Source organism: Pararge aegeria, chromosome 12 (genome assembly GCF_905163445.1).
Source record: "Pararge aegeria chromosome 12, ilParAegt1.1, whole genome shotgun sequence".
Lineage (NCBI taxonomy): Eukaryota > Metazoa > Arthropoda > Insecta > Lepidoptera > Nymphalidae > Pararge > Pararge aegeria.
Genome location: NC_053191.1, coordinates 2,964,898 through 2,992,813, shown reverse-complemented (window position 1 = coordinate 2,992,813; position 27,916 = coordinate 2,964,898). Strand labels below are relative to the sequence as shown.

Here is a 27,916-nt window from a genome sequence, read left to right as displayed (position 1 = left end):
TGTATGTATTGGTAGGTCAAGAATTACCTTAGGAGTCACTTGTAAAAGCGTATACTCAACCCAACAAAGGAGTTCTGCACCTTTCGCAGACGATATGCAGATATCACTATTTTATGTCCGTTTCTGGTAAATCGATCATCAACCCAATACCGGACCACTACTGGGCATAATTCTCCTCTCACATTGAGAAGGGTTTAACTTTAGGGTTTGTCTACCACGCTGGCCAAGTACGGATTGGTAGACTTCACACGCCTTTCAGTAAATTATGTAGAATTCGCAAGCATGCAGGTTTCCTCACGATGTTTTCCTTTAACGTTTAGCGATTTAAATATCACTTGCTTGATATTTAAATTGCAAGAAAGAATGAAAAATTGTCACACATTTGTATAAAATGTACATTTGTGTCATAAATTGGTTAAAGTATAAAAAAAATGTGTTCCAAAGGAGCTGGCTCTGTATAGCTGCATACTAAAAAGCGCAGCACTGGTTCAAATTCAAATTTAAATTCAAAATTTCTTTATTCATGTAGGCCTATCACAGGCACTTATGAAGCGTTCATACATATATGTTTACATAATTGTATGAGGATGGTGATAACTTCGTACGCAAACTTGAACCTAAAGCTGCGAGGGTTCTAAACGCGCCCTGGTCTAAGAAGAGCCCACAACAAACTTACCCGGGTATTTTTTTTTGTTATCACCATCTCACAGTTAATATTAAGCTATGAAGCTAGAGCAATACACACCCAAGCTTTTTTATCGTTTAATTAATCCTTAATATTATATAGGATTTTTCTGTAAGCTTACGTTTTTTATAAACTTTTAACTTATTGAGAAACATCACAAAGACTTCATTTGGTAATATAAAATAATACTTATACTACTGCTCTTGAATGAATTTGCAATTTTGTGTAGCCTAGTAAACTGCACAAAGAGTTTATTTTTGCTTCTAATATTATATATTATTTCAGTCCTATATTTGTAATGTAGGTAGTTTAATAACTAGCCCGCACTTCATTATGTTGTTCTACCAATAAACCATTCTGCGATAGTCCGTCGTTTTATTAAGTACATTACAATATTGTTGCAGTCCGTTTTCTTTTTAAATTTTGTTATATTTTTAAGGACACAAATTAAATTTGCAAATATGTACTGCCTATGCACCGTCATTATTTTAACTAAAGTTTTCAGCCAGCCCCATTATCTTCGTCGTCACTGAATCCCCGCGACTAAACAATAACAAGATAATCATAAAAAAGGACAATAAAATAGAATATAATATATAAACAAACGAAATATATTTTATACATAAACACAAGCTTACTAACCCCTCAAGAACATCATGAAATACAAAATCATCAAAATTTAAGTAAGAGGTAAATAATAAACAAAATCTTAAATTATGAAACCATTTTATTATATTACTAGCTGTTGCCCGTGACTTCATCTGCGTTTGATTTTGTTTTTAGTTGTGGCATTAAATTTAGTTGTAGATCTAGAAAAAATTTAAGTATTTAGTATCGCTAAGCCTTAAATGAGGGGTTTTCTGCTGTCCGCCTCCTATCTCAAACCACATTCATCAGATCTACACAAAGTTTGGGAAAAATTAAATACATATTATAACATCTATAGTACAAAAATAATTATTTAAATCGGTTATAATTTGTCGGAGTTATGGTGTCAAATCGTCAAACACTTTCATCCCCCCCTCCCAAAGGAACAGAGCTTAATGTCGGGATAAAAAGTACCCTATATTACTTCTAATACTTCCAAGAATATGCGTACAAAGTTTCATGAGAATCGGTTAAGTAGTTTTTGCGTGAAAGTGTAACAAACAAACTTACATTGACATTTATAATATTAAGTAGGGAAGTAGGGAAGTAGGGATAGGTAAGGGATAGGGATTATTTTTTTATAACTAAATTGCGTCAATTAAAAACGCACATAGCTCCGTAAAGTCAGTGGTGCGTTCCGGGACTCGAACGCGGTCTCCACGAAGGGAAAGCCGCAGCCTTATCCACTAGGCTATCGCCGCTTAACATATTTTTATTTTTCTGTTATTATGATTTTACTACAATGTCAATAATACAATAATAATTTAAAATGACATTGTGAGATGGTTATAACAAAAAAAAAACACCCGGCTAAGTTTGTTGTGGGCTTCTTCTTAGACCGGGACGCGTTTGGAACCCTCGTAGCTTTAGTTTTAAGTTTACGAATGTGGTTATCGCCATCATCTCACTACCGTGTAATTCTTATGTACGCATCAAAAGTGCCACCTGTGGGCCTACTTGAATAAAGATATTTATGACATTGACTTTGTCTTTGAAATAAATAAAAAAAATTAAAGCAAAAGTTCTTATATTGACAGTCGATTTGCGCAGCGAATTGAGCAGAGTTCGTGAGCAGCGACCCTGCTTTCTGAGCCCAAGGCTGTGGGTTCGATTCCCACAACTGCAAAATGTTTGTGTGAAAACATGAATGTTTTTGTGTCTGGGTGTTTATCTGAAAAATATTCATAAGTTATCTTTGTATCCATAACACATGCCACGCTTACTTTGGGGTTAGAGGGCGATGAGTGACGTGTGTACTATTTATTTATTAATTATTTTATTTAACTCTTTATTTGTAACCACTATTAAGTTAGGGAAAAAAAAGAATGATGGAAATACAAAGACGGAAGTAGTATACAAAAGGCGGCCTTATCGCTTAGTACCGATCTCTGCCAGGCAACCTTGCGAGAACGGGCAGGTTTACCTACTGTCGTAGTATATTTATTTATATTTCAGAAAAACCCTCACACAGAAATCTTCTTGTTAAAATATTCTTAAAATTCCCATTCGCTCACAATACGGTCGTAAGAAACTATTTGCTAGCAGAGATTCGCAAGGATTAAGTGTGCAATGTGACCCAGCCATTTATACATTCCACTCTCATGAAGAGGGTATTCCGGAGTGACGGAGGACATTTATCGGACGTTTAACACACCATATAGCGTATATTCGACCAAAATGTTGTATTTTATTTTCCTTTTTGTGCCTTTCTTTGCAGGAAGGACATAAAATTGAATATTGTAAAAGTCGAGAGGTGAACGAAGATTTATCGCAACTTCGTTGTTCGCACCCATATTATATTTTAATTTATTCTAAATTTAATGTTTAATTATAATTAATTCTTTTTTAATCTCTCAATTTTTATATGGGTCCTCGACCTGTAATAAAATGATTTTTTATTTTATATATCACTTAGCAAGAATACCATTAGTATGTTATGAGTGTAATATAAAGATTGAAGAATTTATGAATTGCACCTTACAGATTTTAGATTATACAGCGATTATAGCAAATTAAGCTCTTTTTTTATTGTATTTTGTGGAATTCCGGAAACGCCTGCTTCTATCCAACACATGCCTACCTTATAGACGTTTAAATAAATAAATGTACCGATACTTATTTTTTAAACATTGCGAATATACCATAGCAAAACGGTTCCGGTTCTACTCACCACTCTACAAAGAGAATTGATAGATGCCCAAGTCCTATAATAAAAAGTAGTTTTGCACGTTAACACTATAACTTTCTTGCGTCTTACCTACCTATACAACCGTTTAAAAAAGGTACCTTAAAAGACATGACCAATAGAGGAATTAAGACCTACATTTTTTTTTTTATTAAATCTTGGCTAAAGGATAACGTTTATGAGGGTACAGAGAAAATATTTTATAAGAATATCTAATTTAAATAAAACAAATTAGAAATTAAAATAAAAACAACATGTAGAAAATGTTCTCTACACACAAACATGTGTATGCGTGCACTTCATAGATGCACAGAAGCTATGCATACCCTAAAATGCTTCTATAACTAATCTGGGAGTAGGATTATTGCCATTTAATGCCATCTATCCGCTTTATGCCTACCCTAGTCGAAAACCTTGTACACGCCACTGTATGTGTATGAAATGTAGGTATACGTTTTTCTGATTAAATAAAGGTATACTATTTGCATACTAGTTAACTTGTAAGAATCATAGTCGACCGTATAAATCTAGGGTAATAAACAATAATGTCCTATTTGAAATCTCGCAAACTATTTCACTAGTCCTGAAGGCAGTTATTCGCTGACTCGGCGAAAGTTCGATAAATCAATTCGACTATTTTGTTCAATATTCAGAACACCTACTTGCATTTTATTCGAGCAAGTTTAGCGCTGAGAAGTTTCCACGCAACCGATACGGTATCGCTCTTTGATTTGAACTTCAATTATTCCTTATATAACTTCTGGGGTAGTACAAATTTGAATAATACTCGGTAGATATTTATCTTGGATATTATGTGAATCCTTTTCAAATAACCATTCCAACCAAGATGTTTTTTTTTTTTATCTTTATTTTTTGGGGACTTTTATCCTCGAAGACATGCCAGCCCCATCAGTGATTTTTATAATCTTTTTTTTTATATATAGGTACTACGACAATACACACATCGCCATCTAGCCCCAAAGCAAGTTATCGGTACTAAGATGACTGATGAATATTTTTATGAATAATATATATACATAAAAACTTAAAATATACAGATAAACACCCAGTCATTGAAAAACATTCACGTTCATCTCACCGACATTTAAAGTTAATAATTAGTTAGACATCGGGGAGTATCTACGGAAAAACCTGTGTGTGGTGTGCCATAGGAAGTTTTCCCTCCAAAATACCTTTATTCAGTATGTGCGACTAAACCAAATAAATAAGTAATAATACCAACAAGCTCTCGGCCTGTATTTGTTTAAATTAAAACTAAAAACTATGATAACTACTCAATATTTTAAATAGATACTCTACTTATTACTACTCTGTAATGTTACGTCGGCAAAAGCACGCGAATCGCGACTCTGCCGTGCGGTCACTGACCCGAGTACGCATCGTTGTTGAATCACATGTATTTGGTTTCACAGTGTAATATATGACACAGAGTTAACAATTTGATAATTTTTTTATTAGAAATTAATTAATACTACATTTTTTTTAATAGTAGCACATAAGTTGTAAGTTTAAATGACAGGAACAATGCCGAGAGCTTTCTGTAAGCTGCTAAGCTGTAAGTATTGGACTTATAATTAGAATATAAATTTTATATTTTATAAGAATTAAGACTTAGTTTTAATTAGAAGTTTTTTTATGCCCGTTTAAAACCAGGAATCGTCTAAATAAAATGCCTAATTGCTTAGGCGACGTAACGAGTGCAGCCTAGTTGCACTAGTTACCCATGGAAGTGCAGACAAGACAGACATGAGACAAGTATGCACATATCCACTATTACACTAGTAACTGTCCGGTGAATTAATTGCACGAACTCTTGGTGCTCTCTTAAGGAGTAAAAAATAACTTATATTTAATTTTATTGTTCTGGACTAGGAGGCAACAGGAAGTAGGTGATGTTTACCGCCGTTCATTATTTGGATATTTTTCTCACTTGGTCACACTCTCTCAATGGTCGGAGAGTTAATAAAGCTCTGGGAGAAAAGTAGTGGACCGGTAATGAGGTGATAATAATGAATATAATTTAGGTCGCCATCTCTTAGACTATTCTGGAACGTAACGGGCATTTAATTAAAGCGATGAAACAAACGGAATCCATCTTAATCAGGCGCAAATCATGATATAATAAGTTATAGCACCAAACAGACGTTTGGTCCATTTTGGTAGTCTCGTTTTTAATTAAGTGATTCTACCTAATTATAATAAAATTAATGATAAAATTATTTATAACACAAAGGTATTATGTATACATATTATTAACTAACTTAGGGTATAAATGCCTTGAAATCATTATAAAATTTGCTTTTGTTGATTTTCTTGCTCACTATCAGATCCCGCAATGTGCATTTACACGGACATTTTTCCCTAAAGTAAGCAAACTTTTAGTCAGTCATTCAGTCAGTTAGTAGTTATATACAGGACCAACTGTAACCCATGACTTCGTCCGCGCTTCTTTTGATTTTTAAAGCCGATAGGAACAGTTTATTTGGGAAATGTGTGGCCTCTACAATATTATCTATACGTGAAATCTGTAGTTCACGAATCTGCAAACTGGATTAAATTTAAAGGTCTAAATAAAGTGCTATCATTTTTCCCGGCACATAGTTAAAAAGATAGCACTACTTTATAACCTACCAATTTAGTATGCTTAGAGATCATTGTTCAACATTATTTCCTGTGCTCTGTCTTTGGGTAGGCATTTATTGATTGCTCTTAAAGATTGTGTTTAACGATTAGGTAATATAACATTAATGTAACCAATCTATAATCAAGCTGTTTAAGATACTCTCCTCGAATGCTGAGCCAGTTATGTTCGTGAAAAACCATCCTTTTTTACAAAGAGGATACCATCACTGCATACCATTTGCCAGTTCGAAATAAAAAGCAATATATTCAAATAAATGCTTTTCTTTACTATGTTGACGTGAGGTTTGGAAAAGAAAAAAAGGAAAGCTCCAATTTCGCAGTTCCTTTGACAACGGTTTTCCCGCGCGCGCCTTTATTATATTTCCAACATGGCCACCACTTGCGTTGCTTTCATGTCACGTGTGAATTTCGAATGGGTTTTGTTGATTAAATTATGTTATTTCATGTTTGTATATCATATTAGATTTCGTGTCAATCAAATAACATTTTATATATGTAGATAGTTCAAGATATTAGATTTCGAGTCAATCAAATTATATTTTTTATCTGTAGATACGAGTATTCGTATCTATCGATAAAAAAACATACGTATCTACTTATTATAAATAATATTCTATTAAAATATATCAATTTGAATGCATATGTATTAGAAAATAACGGCAGAACAAGATAATAACGACGCTTGCAATAAACGTTTATTTCACTTCCAAATTTGAAACACTAATGCCCCCTTACATTCGAGCTCCGCCTTTTTATATCGTTGAATGAGTAAGATTATTGACAGCTGTCAATAATCTTACTATTTCATTACAAATCATTAAAGTATATTGTTATTGTGTAAATAATATTTATAAATCATATTATTAAGTTTATCACTTAAATATCACTTTTACAGAGCCATTAAAATATATCTATAATATTTAAAAATAGAACACGTACTTGAAACAATATCCTGTATTGAAATTCAAGTAAATACAATATTATTATAATTTAGGGAATAATTAAGTTATTTATTATAACTAATTTACACAGTTTCTTATATTCGGCCATTCTGACAAAAAAAAAAAAAGTTTGTCCTCAAACTACTCTACCCTAACATAATATATATCCTACTAAATTTAATCACAAAATTCAAATTTATAATCTATATCTTAATCATCTATTTATTCAAAAAAATAATTAACACTGTTTTACAGTGCCCGGTACGTATCTTCAGGCTTATACATTCTTCTAAATCTGCCCGGAACTTCTTCAGGCGTTCACATATTTATATCAAGTCTGCCCGGAATTTCTTCAGGCTCATTAATTAAAACAATCATATTTTTTTTTAATTCATACCTAGGATTTCCTTTAAACTTGCAATAGTTTTAATTAATTTGATTAAGTTTCTTCACTATCTGTACTATCATTGTCGCAGTCAATGAGTGTGTTAATCCATGGTTGTATCTGATCTACTGCCCATATATTGCTATATTCTTTCTTGCCTAAATTTAAACCTGGTATACTGGATATTTCGTATCTATCGTTATTTAACACTTTTGTTATTTTATACGGTCCGGAATAAACGGGTAGTAACTTTCTACTTTTTCCTTCATTACAATTTATTTGCTTTTTAATTTTAACCAAGTCACCTACAGAGTAAATTTTTGGTTCTTTTCTTCCTACATCAAACCGTTTCTTTTGTTGTTCTTGATCTTTATTTATATGACTACTGATTTCGGATCTAATTTTATCTATATCCTGAGTAGAGTTTCGTGTGTCTGTAAACATCTCACTGAACATATTTTCACTACTATGTGTTAAAAGTCTACCAAATAAAGCTTCAGACGGTGTTTTACCTATGCCTTTATTAAGTGTATTATTCAATCCCCATTGGATTTTACCTAATGTTTGATCCCACTTAGTTTCACCCAGTTTATCTGCATAAGAGCCTAACGCGTCTAATACTGTTCGATTGTAACGTTCTACCTGTCCATTGGATCTGGGTGAAGCCACGGCATTCAATATGTGCCTAATATAAGATGAGTTGCAAAATAGTTCAAACTCTTTGGATGTAAAAGTTGAACCTCTATCAGAAATTAATCTTGCAGGAAATCCAAATGCAGAAAAAACATCAGTAAGTGCAGCTATAGTTTGATTTGATTTCAAGTTACGTAGGGGCTTAAGCATACAAAATTTTGTAAATCCGTCAACTATGACTAGTAAATACAGATTTCCTTTTTTACTTTTCACAAAAGGCCCTAGGTGGTCAACATGAACAGTGTGAAATGGGATATCTATTTTAGGGATAGGATGTAAATAACCTTCCTTTTTCCCAGATACTTCCTTTCCGTACGCGCAATGTATACACGCCTTTACATACTTAGTTACAAATTTTTTCATTTTGGGGAACCAAAAGTCCGTTTTTATTTTAGAGAGGGTTTTCTCTACAGAAAAATGACCAATCTCATCGTGATTCTTTTGACAAATTTGCCATCTAGCATCCCTAGGTACAACCCATTTTAACTCATTTTTTACTTTACGAAACAATTTATTATTTTTTTAGAAGAAAATTTTCTTTAATATCTGTTAAATCATTATATTTACTATCTAACAAAACTTCACGGATATGACATAGTTTAGGGTCAGTTAATTGTAGACTGTACAACCAATCTTCTTGAGTTAGAGCCAAAATATTCCGACTAAGAGCATCTACGTGAACCATTTTATTATTTGGTCTATAAATTATATTACAATCGTATTCTTGTAATTGTAGCCACCAACGCGCAACTCGTGGTAAAAGGTCCCTTTTTGTGAAAGTAGCCCTCAGTGCGTTACAATCTGTTAATATTGTAAATGAAAGTCCTAATAAATAAATGCGAAACCTCTTTAGGGACTCAATTACTGCTAAAGTTTCAAGATCATAAGCATGAAATTTCTGCTCGTCTAGCGTTGTTTTTCGACTATAATAAGCTATTGGTTTTAGAGGATCAGCGTCTTTCTCTTTTTGAAGGAGTATTCCTGCAAGTCCTAATTTACTAGCATCACAATGTAATTCGGTTATGTATCTAGGATTGTACAACGACAAAATAGGTCGATCAATTAATTGGGCTTTAAGTATCTCAAACGCTTTATTCTCACTATCGTCCCATTTCCATGGATGGTTCTTCTTTGTCAAATCAGTCAGAGGCTGGGCTATCAAGGCAAAATCTTTTATAAATTTTCGGAAATAGCTGGCTAAACCTATAAACTGTCTTATTTCATGAACACTAGTTGGGCAAGGAAAATTACGTACAGCTTCTGTTTTAGCCTTACCAGGTCTTATGCCTTCAGAGCTGATCTCATAGCCTAGATAGTCAATACTCGATTGAAAAAAATGGCATTTTTTAATATTTAATGTTAATTTGGCGTTGGTAAGTAATTCTAGAGTAGCCTCCAACTTATTAATTCCCTCTTTAAAATCTTTAGATACTACAATTAAATCATCCATATAAGCTAACGCTGGCTTTGTTCTTTCATTTCCAGAGCCAACCAATGATGATCTATTTAAAGATAATGCTTTTGAAATAGTTCTCTGAAACTCTGATGGAGCATTGGCGAGACCAAAAGGCATGCGTTTGAACTGGTACAAACCGTTAGGTGTGATAAAAGCCGTCAAATATCTGCAATCTAATTTCAAAGGTATTTGGTAATAACCGCTTGCTAGATCCAAACTTGTGAAATATTGGCTACCACTTAATTGATCGATTTGGTCTTCTATGAGTGGAAGAGGGTAATGATCTTTAACCGTTTTTCTATTAAGAGCTCTGTAGTCAACGCATAAACGTTGGCCTCCAGTTTTCTTAGAGACTAGTATAATAGGACTTGCATATGGCGATGTTGATTCCTCAACAATGTCATGTTGAATAAGTTCATCAACCATGGTTTGTACAGTTTCTTTTTCCTTATAACTTAATCTATAAGGTCTATAAACAACTGGGGTATGATCTGTTAGTTTTATGTCCATTTCTGTCAGGTCTGTGCATCCTAATTCTGAAAGATTTTGGGCAAATGCACTTCTAAATTTTTGTATCAAGCAATAGACTTGTTCAGATTCAACAAGGGACAGATCAGCGCTAATGTCAATATCCTTCTTATCTATCGGTTCAAACTGTGTCTCAATACGTAAACAACACTGGGTATTATTTGGCTCTATTGTATCAAGTAGTTTGCCACGAGTTAATAGTGTATCTTTTTTAAATTCAAGATTTAATGACGGTGTTATCACTATAATTGAAACTTTGCCATTAATCACTCTATATATACCTTCCTGAATCCAATATTCCGTGCCCACATAAAAGCGATAACTACCTGGGACGAATAAAATAGCTTCAGTAACATCTTTAGTGTAGCAATGAATAAGCTCAGTTTTATCAACAAGAATATTGTCACAAATTAGTAATTTAACGGAGGTACTTAACTCATGCTCTATTTTCGGCAACTCTGATGGTATTTCGCTGCTTATGAGTGTTAGAGCATGGTTAGTTTTTATGACTAAGACATGTGGGAGTTCTGTAAAATTTTGCCCAATTAGTATAGGAACATGCAACTGTTCAGAAGATACAACGTATGCAGTAATATAAGCTTCTACTGATTCTATTCTTAAATCGAACTTTGTTTTACCTATAGGTTTGATAACCAACTCTCCTACTCCTCTAATTAAAGGGACTTCATCTTTTTCTAACGTCAACCCATATTTCAGTAGCATATTTTCTCGGATAAGACTACAATCGCTTCCAAAATCTATGAAACATATAAGTTTTTCGCTATTATTGTTTATAAAAGCATCTTTATAAAATTTACTATTAGGATGATTTTCAGATGTGATAGCCATAGATCGACTATCGTTCAACGGTTTTATTGAAAGGGGCTTGGCGTTAAGTTTAAAATAGCAATCTTCAGTTTTGTGCCCTCTTCGGTGGCAGTTTTCACATTTAATTACTGGTTCAGTACAGTTACGATTAAGGTGGTTTCCCTTGCAATTATTGCAGACTACTGGTAATCTGCACTGCCTAAAACTGTGCCCACTTCTTTTGCAATTACTGCAGGTAATTGGTTTATAGATAGTTTGTGAAGAACTTTGAGTATTAATATAAATTTTATTGGTATGTTCCCTACACATATCTTTTAAGAAACCTAGTAGGTCCTCAGGATGATTAAATCTAGCAGAGGATGCACTAGCCTTAAGAGTCCTATCGTCTAGTCCGTAAATTATACAGTCTACTGCCTTTTTGTCCGAAATGTTGCATGCATTTAATAGCACCATCTTATCATAATAATATTCATCTAAAGAATCTCCTGGCTTAAAACGCCTGTCTAACATCTCTGACAGAAGGGCACCATAATTAGTTTCGGAAGGAAAAGCACGTTTAAGGTATTCTTGCCATTCTATCCAAGTACGATTTATTGATTGTAACCCTTCATACCATTTTTTAGCATGACCTACTAAACGCGGAAGTGCAAAATGGGCAGTTTGTTGATCATTCCAGTTATATATTTTAGCACACTCATTAACTTTGGATATCCATATTTCAATTTTTTGGCTTTTTATAAGTGGGTCAAATTCGGGGATTATATTTTTATCATAATGTAATTTTTGAGTTTGACCTGATTTAATAAAATCATTCAAAAAATTCATCACCTCTTTTAAATTTACGTTATCGTTTGAGTTTGGCTTACGTGTTAAGTTGTGTTGGTCCCGATGCTCTGACGAATGGTGGCTGTCATTACACGTGTTGCTGCACTGCCGGCTGGCTGGTTGGCAGCGTGTACGGCGAGTTGCATGGCTGTGTGACCGGCTGCGTTGTCGACTGCGTGACCGGCTGCATCGCCGGCTGGGTGCACGGCTGGGTGCACGGCTGGGTGCACGGCTGGGTGCACGGCTGGGTGCCCCACTGCATCGCCGGCTGGGTGCCCGGCTGCGTCGTCGGCTGGGTGCCCGGGTGCGTGTCCGGCTGCGTCGCTGGCTGCGTCGCCGGCTTTGCCTTACATCAAAACCTAGTTCACCCTGTGCAGTGGGCAACTGGTGCTGTTGAAGGATGAGGCTTTGTCCTCTGCGATCAGACCGGGATGTATGGCCATTTCTTAATCCCAAAATTGGGCTGCGCGAGCGCGACTTAGATGCACCATGTGCTTCGATATTCATGTCTGAAAGAAAGACAATTTTGTGGACATAAATAGAACTTAAACGTAATGTGATTATTAAATATAAGCTGTTAATTTTCCAACGGTAGACTAAGCAGGTTTTATTGATTACATTTTAAAAATAGTTTGATCGGTAGATAGTCTTATTAGATTTCAAATGACAGCATAAATCAAATAACTCCACATTATTATTGTAACTTTTTAACATGTCGGAAATAATTCATTTTACAAAAACTATATCATTAATTTTTGTCAACAAAAAAAAAAAAAAAATAATAATAATAATAATAAAAATTATATCATACAAATAACAATAAAACATTACCTGTATTTGTTATGAGCTGTGTCCAGACAATCCCTTCTTCTGATATTAGAAAATAACGGCAGAACAAGATAATAACGACGCTTGCAATAAACGTTTATTTCACTTCCAAATTTGAAACACTAATGCCCCCTTACATTCGAGCTCCGCCTTTTTATATCGTTGAATGAGTAAGATTATTGACAGCTGTCAATAATCTTACTATTTCATTACAAATCATTAAAGTATATTGTTATTGTGTAAATAATATTTATAAATCATATTATTAAGTTTATCACTTAAATATCACTTTTACAGAGCCATTAAAATATATCTATAATATTTAAAAATAGAACACGTACTTGAAACAATATCCTGTATTGAAATTCAAGTAAATACAATATTATTATAATTTAGGGAATAATTAAGTTATTTATTATAACTAATTTACACAGTTTCTTATATATGGATATGTCTATGCAGAACCTACTCTAAATTTTAGTTTTTCTGTATGTCTGTTTGCTCGGATTAATCTCCACGATAAAATGTTCGTGAATTTTATTAATATTTTTCAGTGTCTGGGTGTTTATCTGTAAGTATATAATAAGTATATTATTATTTATCAGTCATCTTAGTACCCATAACACGAGCTACGCTTGCTATGGGGCTAGATGGCGATGTGTGTATTGTCATAGTATATTTATTCTTTACGTTTGTTCCAGTTACCGACTGCGTAGTCTCTGGGTGGGGGGAGTGGTCGGAATGCGACACGACCTGCGGGTCTGGCAGCATGGTCCGAAGCAGGCGCGTGGTCCAAGCGCCAGCGCACGGTGGACACCACTGTCCATCGCTGGTCCAGCGAAGAGCTTGCCAAGCGCATCACGGCTGCACCGCTGACAGCGACGTGCCTTTACGAGGTAACTAACTAACTATATTGACTTATACCCGTTTTGACTAAACCTAGGCAAAGCCTAAATCGAATGCCTAATGATATAAGCGATGCCTATAGAAAAAGTTGCAGTTAACCAAGTCTTAGGCTAAGTTTGTTGTGGGCTCTTCTTAGACCAGGGCGCGTTTGGAACCCTCCTAACTTTAGCTTAAAGTTAACGAATGCAGTTATCACCATCACTAACATTAGCGTAACATGTTAAATGTGTGAACGCTTCATAAGTGCCTTTAATAAGGTCTACATGAATAAAACAATAAGGTTTTTTTTTAATTTAGAATTTTGACTATTGGTGATTCAGTATAATTTCTTTTGAACAAAACTTGGAGGAAATAAAAAAACATTACAACCGACTAAAATACTCTGTAATAGTTAGTTAGAGGCACAGAATTAAGAACATACAGAAACCGTTTACACGACTAATATTGAAGCAACGAAAACCACTCCACTTTAGTATGGTTTCTCGAACGAACGGTTAGTCACTTCATATAATTTAGCAGTTGACAGTAATTATTTTACGTCTAATGTTCCAAACGTTCACCATAAAATGGGAAAAGGTTCGCGGAATGTTTTCACTGTATTTGGACACAATGCACTGCATACAATAATCGCTGAATCATATGTTCCTAAATCAATGGTTAGAGGTAACTTTGACCACCTTTTTGGTATTGAGAAGAATTTGTTTAATCGTGTACAAAAAGCAAATATTTAGTCAGAAGTTTAGGCAAGAGTAACATGCATGTTTCGTTATGAATAACTACATTTATTAACTACGTTTATTATTATTAGGTTAAGTTCTTTCAAACTCATTTAATTAATTATAACCTTACGGTAATTAATACACGGTCACGGGTATATGGCAAGAGTTGCCAATTATTTAGTTTAGTGATTTTACTACAACAGTATTGGCTCCAATGTAACTCTTACCAATTATATCATCTTATGGCATCTTTCTATTCTTATTTCCTTAGATCACTACTTGCGTAGGTGTTTAGATAGATGTATCTAACGATCTTCAATAGACTCTTTGGTAAAAATGATACACAATACTTCAGACCACTTATGAGAGGGACAAATGTAATAAAAGTTGCGCTGGAAGGACCTTTGCGCGAAGGGTCCATTGAAATGCAAAGCATCTGTCAGACCTCTTTTGCAAAGCGCCTCCACAAATTCAAGAGCAACTACGTAGCCTTTAACAATGCTAAAATAAATGATCAGGCGCTTGCGTTCAATAGGTAGAATTATTCTCCTATAATTAAAAGTATTTAAATTTAAAATTCATTTATTACAAGAAGCCCTACTTAATACGCCCTTTTGAAACGTCAAGTCTGTCTCTATCAATGCCTTGGAAAGCAAGGAGAAGGAGCCGGCAAGTTGGCTGACCCTTTTTATATAGATGATGTCACGGGAGTTTCATATTATATAAACGAAAAATAATGTGGGGTTTCCAAGAATTTCAGTTCATACTGCATAAACTGGCTTTTTAAACTTTAAAATGTAAAAACTTTCTTGCTAATCGGGAAAATTGTTTGGACAGTTGATACAACTGTGTAAACTCGATATGATGACGCTCAGGATTTGGGCTATGAAATTTAGCGTTGCCGCTTTTGGCTTTTAGCTAATATGCTGTTTTCGTACAGGGTAGCATACATAATGTATGAATAATTTACAGCATGACCAGTGTCATCTAACTACCTATTAAAAATATAATACTTTGGCAATTGTAGTTTATTTTCTAATTTCTTATTTTGTTTACTATAATAAGTACAACGTATAACAAGGTATCCCTATGTAGCTTGTAAGCAACAAAAGAAAATTGAGTCAATTAGAAAGAAGCAATTTTGATAATGGTCACTATAATAATATTAGGTACTTACGTTAGGTATTAACTTTAACCGTAGCCACTTATTGACCACTGTAATATTAATGTAACAATTGGCAAAATCCTGCATAATGTTCTACGCACGTTGACGAATTCTTTTATTTCTGGTATGTTAAATGAATTTACACACCGCAATTGTGTTAAACTATTTACTTTTTGATAACAGAGGAGTCTGCCATGATCCTGCCGGGTGGTTTGTCTGTGAGTCGGCACTCCAATGAAACAGTGGATATCAGGAAGAACTTGCGTTTGCGAAACCCAGACGACCCAGAATCTAACTCGCATAGAGAGTAAGTATACAATAATTATAGTAAGGTTACAGTTAACGTGGAACTTCTGCAGCCTAAATGAGAGCTTGTACATCTCGACAACTTTGATATTTTCATTCGTTTCAATACAATAAGTAGTATGTATTATGCAGTTTTGTGATAATACAAACACTTAAGCAGCCTGTATGCGAATACTGTATTCTTGATGGCAACATCTTCCAAAGCTTATTTCGTTTTCATAAACTGGATAAATTGGCAATAGAGGCAGGTTTTGGTACAAATGTGTTTAGGATGCGTTATAAATCTTCATTCACTTGACATCTCAAATTGTTTCAGATATTGTGTGCAGTACGAAGTAACTAAGGTTTCGAAGGCTTGCCACACCGATTCTGACTACAAATCGTTACGAGAAGGTATTTAAACTTGTTCATTATTAATACATGCGTTTTAACTGATTATGGTATCATGAATATTTAAACAATCTGTCCACTTAAATTTTCCAAAGTTTATTATATAAATAAAAATTAAATGTTAAAAGAAACTGGTTTCGATATAAAATATTTTTAGCACCTGCTAATATTATACGAAAACTGTGGCATAGTAAAATTGCTATAAAATAATTTCAGGCTATAATATAATATATTTTAATCACAGAATTGAGAACGTACAGAAAACGCGTACAAGACTATTGAAAAATCGAAAATAATTTTTTTACCTCTAATGTTCTAAACGTTTACCATATAATGGGGAAAATAAAAAATGTTTGTGAGCTAGCAACATTCCCTGGGTGTGAAGGCAGACGTGCGCGGGGCGTTTCAACTGTTTTTGGATACATTTTTGTCGTAGTATATTTATTTTGTATATTTCTATGATTTTTATTTAAAATAAAATATTGTTCAAGTATTAAAAATTAACGACAATACAATGATTTGGAATATATTGGGATCATGAAGTATAATGCAGGTCGTATTTTAACTGACTTCTGGCTGTTTTCAATTGTGTGTGCTTTTTAAAAAAATACATATTTCTGTTTTTTCTACTAGGCAATACAGTCTGCGTGATGTGTGAAACGGCAGCTTTACGACGGGACCTGAAATGGCGGTGCGCTGGACACGGCCTGGCGGGCCACACAACCAGATTCTACGCGCTCGTCGTCCCGCACTGCCACGGGAAATGGGTCCGGGGAATCGATAACCCGGACAAGAAGAGCGACTGCTGCACCAACCCGGACTTTATTTTTGTATAGATAAATAATTCTAGATTAATTCCAGTAACACACTTGTAATATTTTATAACACGCGACGCGTGCTGACTCAAATCAAATCTCAGTAATGTTAAGGATTTTAACTAAAAGAGAATATTTTATAACTTTCAACGCGTAGGTATGTTATATTGTATTTAAATTATTTCTTAACAATTATATATTCATTGTAAAGTCAACATGTCCTGAGGATGCTCCGGTTTCGGAGGCAAACGTGCGTAGAGGGTACATTGCTGAAGATCTGTTTGTTGTGGAGTATAAGGATTGAAGAAATTATAAATTACAACCATACAGATTCTTCTGTTTATCGAGGAGTATAGCAAAGAAAGCTTAATTTTCAGAATAAACTTCTATTCTATTCTAATAATTCTAATTCTATTCTATGAAAATAAGAATAGCAGTAACCAATAAAGTATCGAGATCCGTAAGCATTCATGCTATCGACAGGAATGGATGGACAGAAATAATGACAGTAAATATACAAAAATGGCCTATAACAGTACACTGCTGAACTAATTCCCGTATTCACTAACGACGAACACGGCAATGTCTATGTAAGTAACGCTTATCAAAGAAGATTCCTAGGCATACATTTACCTTTCACCAAGCAATTCTCCTTAGGCAACATATACCCTAACTTGACTGTGATTCTAGCTACAAGGAGTGTTATTTTGTGTTTGTATTGTCATATTTTACACCAGCTGTTGACCGCGGGTTCCTGCGGAAACCGTAAATTATCCCGGCATAAAAGCAGCCTATGTGTTATACCAAGGCATAATCTATCTCTTTTCTAAGATTCAGTAAAGAATTCAGTAAGAAAGTTGGTTGAGTAATTTTTGCGTGAAAGAGTAACATACATCCATCCATCCATACTTTCGCATTTATAATATTACTAGCTGATACCCACGACTTCATTCGAGTGGATTAAGATTTTTTTATTGCCGCGGGAACTCTCTTATTACCTAGGATAAAAGGAAGTAGTTTATGAGATCGTCGCGTTCAAGTAAACAAACAAACAAACACTTCCGCTTTATATATATTAGTTAAAAGAGTACAGATTTTTATACAGCATAATTAACACTATTACATAAATAATTCGATGCATTAAATTCATGTTTGAAATTAATACCTTAATATTATCATCAAACATAATTAGCAAGAACAAATGACATTACTAATTGATTAGCTTATCACCCGCCCAGATTGGTAAACCTATATTAGATTGGCATGTAACAACGCACCTAATTGCAAAGGTACACACTGTTTAACGTTAAACATTGTTTTAATTAGTGGTTCTACATAAATTTGATTACTGTCTGATGAAGAAAATTAGTGCGACCAACATAAAGTGAAATCCTATCTTCCAAACGAATATTACGAAATATTTGTATGGCGAAACCTAAGCTACAGTAGTCTGCAATCTTTTTGACCCCCATAAACTACGATATGCCAATGAGCTTGGAATCTAATGCTAGTTTTGACTAAACCTAGGAATAGTCTACATGGAATGCCAAATGATTTACGCGATTTTTATAGAAAAAAAACGTCCTTTACATCTTCAATGTTTTATTTAGCGTTAACTAGAACTTCCCTCCTTATCTTGGGGCCACGAGGTCCCAATTCAGCCACATCGCAAGCACCAGTATACATATTAATTAAATGAAATGAAAATGAAATGAAAATTTATTTGTTCACATAAAACAATAGCAGATAAGGCGGAGAACTTCTGTTAAGTTTAAAACCTGTGCCAGAAGATCTCGCTCTCCCATTAGAAAATACATTTTTATTTCAATTTATTTATATAATACATTTATTTATTTCTGACATGCAGTGTAAGTGAGATTATGTTATGTGTACGTGCATGTATGTGTAAGTTCATATATCTCATAATACGTTCGAAAACCTCTGGATGCACGTTTTCAAGGTTAATTATAGGTTTGTACTCATTTCTGCGTGATTCTTGACGTTTCACCAATTCTTATGTAATAACTATTGGTGAACGGATTATGTATGCCTAAGAATCTCCTTAGATTAGGCGTTAGGCATTGCCTTGTTGCGTGAAAATGGGCATAGCTGTACCAACCTATATGTTACCATATTATCTGGCATACCTATCGCTCGAAACGAGAATACAAAAATTATGTTCTCTTTGTTATTAAAAAAACAGCCCAGTAATCTTTTTAATAGTACAAAATAAGTGAAACGTTAATTAGATAGTTTTTTTTAAAACTGTACTTTAACTAGCTGTAATAATAATAATTATTATTAATTTGGTTTTAATAGTACTTAACACGTAAGAATTATTAGTTAAGGAAGACTTTAAACACAAATGATTGTCGAATAAATGAACATATCTCCGACATGCGATGTAAATAGATTTATTTTAATGTTAACATTATTAAATGCACAGAAATGAAATTTTGTTTTTCTCAGTTTACTTTTAAAACTTCTACAAACCATTTATTAGCGAAAACATCATCATCATCATTTCAACCTATAGACATCCACTTCTGGACATAGGTCTTTTGTAGGGAGTTCCAAATTCCACGGTTTTGTGCTCCTTGGATCCAGCGGTGTGTGAGCAAGTGTGCAACGTGATTTATTTCGTCTGTCCACCTCGTTGGGGGTCGACAAACGCTGCGCTGACCTGTGCAGGGCTGCCAAACCTGCACCTTGGGACCACAACGTCCATTGCCACTTCAGCTTCGCGACTCGTTGAGCTATGTCGGTAAATCTGGCTCTTCTACGGACCTCCACATTTCTGATTTGATCACGAAGAGATAGGCGAATACACAGTAGGTACTAAACTCGCGTATCCATATTTTTGTTTATAAGTAAGTAGCAAAAATAAAGAAATTACCTTTAGCAGACATAAAATTCGCATCACGGTCGATCTTACTCCACTTAAGTCAAATATGTCTATCCTTTACTTCTTGTTATAGGCCGAGAGGTCTGAGAAATTCTGAGGCAGTAATTTATAATGAGGTTTTTAATTATTATCCTTAGCTTTTAATGTCTCATTGCTTAGCACCTAGGCTTTCTCACTCATATGAGAAAGGCAATTAAAGCATGGACCCACCTCGGCGCTCCAATGCGGGTTGGGGGTGGGGATAACGCAGGTGGTATGACATCACAAATAATTCGTACGTTTTGGTTGAGAAACATCTATCCGATCGATCCAAGAAAAAGTTCAAGAAAGTACATACGTACGTTATCTAATCCCGCCAACACACATACTATGTTAAAATCCATTCTATAAAAGACGAGTAGGTACTATCTCCACCCAGAAATACTGGTCAGCATCTAATTCTAGTATAATTGAAATCAGTCGATATTCAGCTTTCGTTTTTTTCTGTTTGCTTGGATGAATGTATTAATAATACTTTTATTGCACACCACAAAAAGTACATAACAAAAAAGTATAACAAAACAACGTATACAATTTGGCGGCATTATCGCTTCATAGCGATTTCTTCCAGGCAACCAATGGCGAAGAAAACAAATACAGAAAATAGGGTGGTGCATACAATGATAAAAAATATTTAATTACTTATAAAAATATATATTATCTATATAAAACAATACTTGTAACTAAATATAATTAAATAAATAAGTTTTTTTTCCCTTAGATGGTATTTTTGATGCAAAATTTACATAATAAAATGAAATGAAAGTGAGATGTTGCGATAACAACATTCTTAAACTTTAAACTAAAACTGCGAGGGTGCCAAACGAGCACTGGTTTGAGAATAAACCCACAAGACACATATGGAGGTGTTCTATTTATTGTTAACTCTACTTGCATACCATTTAAATCATAGCTAAGGACGATATTTTTAGAACAAACCAGTTTATTGGACCTTCAGCAGCACTATGGATATCGGAAAGCTGCCGGAAGTGATAAGCCGAGACCAACTAATTAAGCAATCCGTGTAGATGTCCTTAAGTTCCAGTGCGGCGGAACCTCAGATTATATTATGATGATATTTAGGTGTGTAATGATATGGGGCTGTTTGAAGAACCTTATATCAAACACCGCCCCAATATCACCCACGCCCTCTCGGTCCATTAACTGTAATCGTTACCAATAACAATATTTCGAGAGCAAACATCAAAGCTCTTCTTTTCGTGATCGCATCGTGTAACGGTGATCCAATATAGATGCAAATTTACACAGAAATTGTGTTCGGCTCAAAATCGTTTGTTATACCACAGTTTAGCTATCTTACAGTTGGCTATTGAAGTGACGGTTATTGCTTGCTACATCCAACTCCGAGTTCAAGTGTAAGTCCAGTCCAAAGACCTTGCCAGTCAAATGATTATAAATTTGATTGTCAGATATCCTCACCTCAAGGTTTTTTACACTTTTATAACTATTGAAATAATAGAATTACTACAAATACATTAGGTACTTGTCGTACAATAATTTCTTACGAATATAACTAAATACCTGTTTAAACATTGTTAGTAGCGCACTAAAGATAGATGTAAGCTAATTATATATAGTCTAGTATTGACAAATAATCAGAAATCTATATAAATACTTGCCATGTATTGAAATATAAGCAAACACGTCTTAGGGTTATTAGTGGTCGCGTAATGTGTTCGCTAACTATGGGTTTCATAAGAAGGCTCAGAGACACTCAGCGCGCGATAGATAGAGCTGCGCTCGGAGTATTTTTATGTGATCAAATCAGGAATTTAATAAAAATACTACTCAGGAAAGAAACGTTTGGTCCCCATGGTGCAAACTTCCACTGGTAAACACAGCGTTGTTAGACGCGAAAAGGTGGACGGATGACAAAGGAGTCGCAGGGGGCCGTTGGACCCAAGCGGCACAAGAGTATTTCAAATACCACAGTCTTGTGCCACCAAATACCGTATTTGGAACTCCCCGTACAAACCTACGTCCAATATCCGTTGGTTGACAAGATAATGATAATGAAGATCATTGTAATATTCAAACACTTATACACGGCAGTTTGGTGGTTGTCTCCGCCATCATACAACCAACTGTACGATTCCTAGTCCATGACTACGAGTATTTGAGCGTAAAAGCGTTTGTACCTTTACAATAAATATAGTGTGGGTACGCCAAAACGGTGTACACAAAGTTTCGGAGTATTAGAGGTGTTTTGTTTCAATTTACTTACCGATTGTAGAGTACATGGAGAGATAAGGCAACCTTCATTTTACACCCACGAAGAAGAAGCGTTTTGTGTTACAGTTTGTGTGTGCATATATTTTAGGGGTTCCGCACCCAAAGGGTAAAACGGGACTCTAAGGGATATTATTAAGAATCCGCTGTCTGTCCGTCCGTCCGTCCGCCCACCCGAAGTGATTTTATGCCGTTTTTACAGATAATACGGTATAGTACGGAAACATTCGTGAACGAGTCCGACTCGCTATTGGCTGATTCTTTTTTAGTTTACTGCAAGTAAGCGTTTGACCGTAATCTCACCTAGTGGTAAATGATGATGCAGCGTAATATGGTAGCGGGCTAACTTGTTTGGTGTATGGCAGTTATAGCCAATAAATAAATATACTATGGCAATACAAACATCGCCATCTAGCCCCAAAGTAAGCGTAGCTTGTGTTATGGGTACTAAGATGACTGATGAATATTTTTTATGAATAATATACATAAATACTTATAATATACATATAAACACCCAGCCACTGAAAATCATTCATGTTCACACACATTTTCCAGTCGTGGGAATCGAACACACGGCCTTGGACTCAGAAAGCAGGGTCGCTGCCCACTGCGCCAATCGGCCGTCAAACCAAAAAGTACTGGAACGCTATATCGCTTGGCGGCACGTCTTTGTCGGTACAATGGTAACTAGCCACGGCATAAGAGCCTTCTACCAGACAAGACCAGAGGAAATACGATATTAATAATTCCCTCATTAATCTGGTCTATGGGTACTTTGGAGGTTGTCAAAACCCTACGTCGTTATAATGATCAGAATATTTGACTTAAATATACGTATTGTTTATCTCACTGGCGCAATGGTACGTGCTGTGGTTTTATTAATGGAAGGTTTCCTTTCAAAACTAATAATAAAAACGTGCCAAAAAAACAGTACCGAACGACTTCCATATTCGTTAGCAGCAACGTTTTATTTGGGACCCGTAAAATATAACTTTTCCACATGGACTGATATTTTGTAGCAGAATACAGTTCGTTGGAAAATAGAAGCAAAAATTTCATATGCGAGCCAAAAGGTGAAATATCAGCAATTTTAATACAGCGTAAGAGACAGTCGCTAAAAATGCACTCCGAAATTAGATCAATGAATGAATGAATACACTTTTATTGTACACCACATAAACATATAGTAAAATTATAAATAAAAAATTAACAAAAAGTATACAATTTGGCGGCCTTATCGCTACATGGCGATCTCTTCCAGGCAACCAAAGGCGTTAACGTTAGATCACGCCATTTAAGAAACAATACCTTACGCGTTAGCGTAAAGGCAGAGGCCAGTTGAATAATTAGCAGGAAATACTTACATTTATGTAGTGGTGATAGCCCAGTAGTTAGAATTTCGGCTTTACTTTTGGCCGAATTCGAATCCCAGCACGCAACTGTCACTTTTGTACGTTTTAAATAATTATCACTGGCTGTAAAGAAAAACAAGAGCCGTGAATGCCTGAGAGTTTCCAGAATGTTCTCGATACCGTGGACGTGTGGAGTCCACCAATCCGCCTTAACCCTTCTAATTGTGGAAGGATACTAGTGCCCTGTAGTGGGTCGGTGTTCGGTTGATATGATGATGATGATGACTTACATGAAAATAAAAGAAATAATGAAGTGACGATAATTGTACATACTAGATCTATCTTTCTAAACACGGTAGGTTCTCGTGAAGCTCAGCTTACATTCAGAAATAGTTGATCTTTTTACGATTTAGGTGTGACGTAGGTACATTTTGACCTCTAGAACTGTCACGTGCAGCATCACAAATGTATTTTACGATTAGAACGTATTCAATTAAGAATTAAAGCTGAAGCTCAATCAAAATCTAGCTAAAAATTTAAATCTGCACCTAAGCTTATAAAATAATAACTACTAGTATGAACATCGTATATAATATAACTACGCATAGGTGTTAAATTTTTCATGTACATAGATAGATGGATAAATTCTTTATTTCGCACAATTAAAAGATAAAAACTATAAATATTGAAAACAGAAAAACAAAATAAAAAATGCGCTTGATGGTCAATTAGCGCAGTGGGCAGCGAACCTGCTCTCTGTCTCCAAGGCCTTGGGTTCGATTCTCACAATTGGAAAATGTTTGTGTGATGAATATGAATGTTTCTCAGTGTCTGGGTGTTTATATGTATATAATAAGTTTTTATGTGTATTATTCATAAAATTATCAGTATATATCATGACAAAAATATGTCATAATATATACTACATCATACGTAACAATAATACATAGCAAATATGTAAAAAAAAATGTATTAATTTTAACGGAACTCCTACGGCTGCCTCTTCAACTATCGAAAACATTCGTCTGCAAATAATAAAACAATACAGAACTGTTTTTGACAGTGGATTGCTTGACGAGAATTTTTCACCTGTGAATGGGGGAATTGAAATTCTGGCATTTTTTTCCTTGGGTTTTGCCGCAAAAGGGGTTTGTTATAAGTTCAGTTCGCAATGAAATCACATTTCAACTTGTCGGTTGTTTCTTTTGATATTTAAAAGAAATTTTAGTTTAGTTAGGGTGTATTTAGGAATGTTTAATTTAAACTTTATTGAGTAGCTAACGTATTAAATTATATAACACTAGCTGGCTAGCCTGAGTTGGAGGCTAAGATCTAAATTAGACTCTTGTTGAAGGTTGAATTTTTAATCTCTCGAGTTATTAATAAAATATAAACAAAGTATTATCTAAATATTCTTTCGTTTATCACTCATAGTACCGGACCTAGATTAATAGATAAGTATTGTCCGATAAAAATCTTTATATATATATTTCTTGTGTGCGTGTGTATGTCACTGAACTCCTCCTAAGCGGCTGGACCGATTTGAATGAATTTTTTGGTATGCGTTTGGGTGGCACCCTGAATGGTTTAGATTCACAAATCAGCCCGACAGATGGCGCTGCGATGAAAACCAAGTTTCATCATTAAATTAGAGATTTTTGTTTGTACAATTGAATCAATTAAATCACCGGAATGAGCCTGCAGACTATGACAATTCAAAGTGTATATAAGTGTAATTATTCAGTGTCAAACCTTTTATTGAAAAACAAAATTGTTGACTATAGATAACTTTAGGGTGTCGGTTTTTCGTGACGGTGTGCGCGCGCATCGTAAAAATTTACTCTCATCATTTTTCCCTAACGCGCCAAAAGAAGTCTAACTTAAAAAACTTTAAACTCATTATTATTATTAAAGCTGTAATAATTTTAATTAATTCAATAAAATATCTAAACAAATGTTGAAATGATAACTTAGATTATCACATTATTTTCAGCAAAATCGCCTTTTCTCCTTAGATACATTTGAGCAAAAGTTATCCAGTTTAGAAACCGCTTGTCCGAGAATTTCCACATTTATTTAAACTGGATTTTCAAAGAATAATAGTGTATTTGCATAAATTTCGCATTGCGGTCGCAGCGAGGGTTTTAGTATAGAACTAAACTTGATTTTGGGATATTCCCGTGGAATATTTGCACGACTATTGCTTTAATATTCTTTAGGTATGCTGTATAGTATGGTGCACTTTAGTCGTGTCTAGTTATCACCCTACCGACCAAGATGTAGCGTCAAGCGATTTAGCGTTCCGGTACGATACCGCGTACACGGGGGATGGGCCTAACATAGCTATACCTCTAACAGGTTAGAGCGCTACCGTCTTAGACATCTTAATTTACCACCGGCAAACCGATTCGTATTTACTTATGAAAATTAAATTTATTGTTAAAATATTAGTCAGTTTACAATAAATTCAAAATTATAAATAAAAAAATCATTTATTTCAAGTAGGGCTAATTTATTAGCACTTTTGAAACGTCAAGTCAGTCTGTTTGTAGTGACTCTACCACCGGTTCGGAAGGCAGATTCCACTGAAAGGAGCCGGCAAGAAACTCAGCAGATTGCTCTTTTCCAACATCATTTTATACTTTAAAATCTTTAGAATTTTTGCTGTTTTGTGTGAGAGATGAGAGCGGAGTGGCCTGCTTCCAAGCAGCCTTGTCGTTTAGGAAAGGCTGCTTGGAAGCAAGACGATTTGTTAAATGTGTTTTAATATATTGTTTAAACTTAGGTAGATCTAATATTAAGTAATAGTATTGGGAATCCTGAATAAAGTTTTAAAATAAAACCTGTGTCTCAATTGATCTAACTTAACAAAGAAAACAAAATGCCTATAATCAACCATGCTCATAATGGTCTGTGTGTGAGTATGTGTGTTAGCGTGTCTGTGTGTGAGTGAGTGTGTATGCGTGAATGTATAGAGTCACTAAAAACAGACATACTTGACAATTCTGTATTTTAGTTGACACTAAATTTAGCTGGCCAGTGGAATGGCCACTATGGAATGGCCAGTATGGAATGGCCACTGTGGAAAGTTGCCACCCAATAAAATGATAAATCCATATTGTGGATTCTGAAAGCTAAGTTTCCAACTAAGTTCATTTCAACTGGCTTGGCAGACTTCTATCGGTAGATTGATCTTGACTAGGTATATAGACAGTATAACTTTATTGCAACAAATCGATTTCATAGTTATATATAGACAGCCGGTTGGCGCAGTGGGCAGCGAGCCTGCTTGCTGCGTCCAAGGCCTCGGGTTCGATTCCCACAACTGGAAAAATGTTTGTGTGACGAACATGAATGTTCTCAGTGTCTGGGTGTTTATATGTATAAGTATTATTTATGTGTACAATATTCATCAGTCATCTTAGTAACCATAACACAAGCTACGCTTACTTTGGGGCTAGATGGCGATGTGTGTTGTCGTAATGTATTAATTTATTTATTTATAGTGTTAAGGTAAAAAGGCGGCCTTTCAAGCTTTTAATACCCTTTTTGCGTACCTGCTTATTGCTACCCATATAATCATCATATCAAGTTTTAAAAATCTTCGCAATTCAATTCAATTCAAATTCATTTATTTCAAGTATGCCTACTTAAAAACCACTTTTGAAACGTTAAGTATGTATGTTAGTAGTGACTCTACCACCGGTTCGGATTCTACCGAGAAGAGATTCTACCGAGAAGAGCCGGCAAGAAACTCAGTAGTTGCTCTTTTCCAACATCAACATTTACAATAATTTTTCTATCTTGCGGGAAATGAGAGCGAGGCTGGCTGCTTCCAATCTACCTTGTCATTGAGGAATTCATCAAATGTATAGTAACCTCGCTGTACTAGATGCGTTTTTACACATTTTTTAAATGTATGCATTGGTAGGTCAAGAATTTCCTTAGGAATCATGTTGTAAAAGCGTATACTCAATCCCACAAAGGAGTTCTGCATCTTTCGCAGACGATATACAGATATCACTAATTTATGTCCGTTTCTGGTAAGTCGATTGTTAATTGCAGCTTTTTGTTTATAAAGAGTAATATTTTGTCTCACAGTTTAGATAAAAACACCAATTTGCGGAATATAAGGCGTGGAAAGTAATATAACGTAATCACGGGCGTACCCAGCGATGGATAGGCTGCCCGCCCGTGGAAATCTCGCAGAAAATGTTTCATACACTCTCTTCAAAAATATATGGCGGCCAAGATACAGACAAACAGACAGACAGAAAAAATAAATAGTTTTGGCTTCTGTCTGTTGATTCGACGCCCCGAAAGTAAAGTCGTGCTCCTCCCCACTGGGCTATCCGACTAATACTATAAATGCGAAAGTTTGTAAGGATATCCATCTCGGATGG

The 27,916-nt window shown here is 34.9% G+C and overlaps 1 protein-coding gene across 1 annotated transcript in view; it reads left to right on the top strand.

The window, feature by feature from the left end:
• The window catches only part of LOC120628155 (somatomedin-B and thrombospondin type-1 domain-containing protein), a 43,322-nt gene extending 26,183 nt beyond the window's left edge, over nt 1-17,139 (top strand). Inside the window, exons 2-5 of the mRNA XM_039896387.1 lie at nt 13,368-13,562; nt 15,640-15,763; nt 16,079-16,155; nt 16,786-17,139. Of these exons, the coding sequence (XP_039752321.1) occupies nt 13,368-13,562; nt 15,640-15,763; nt 16,079-16,155; nt 16,786-16,988 (599 nt within the window). The 3' untranslated portion in view covers nt 16,989-17,139. The remainder of the gene's footprint in view (nt 1-13,367; nt 13,563-15,639; nt 15,764-16,078; nt 16,156-16,785) is intronic.
• Nucleotides 17,140-27,916: the final 10,777 nt, after the last annotated feature.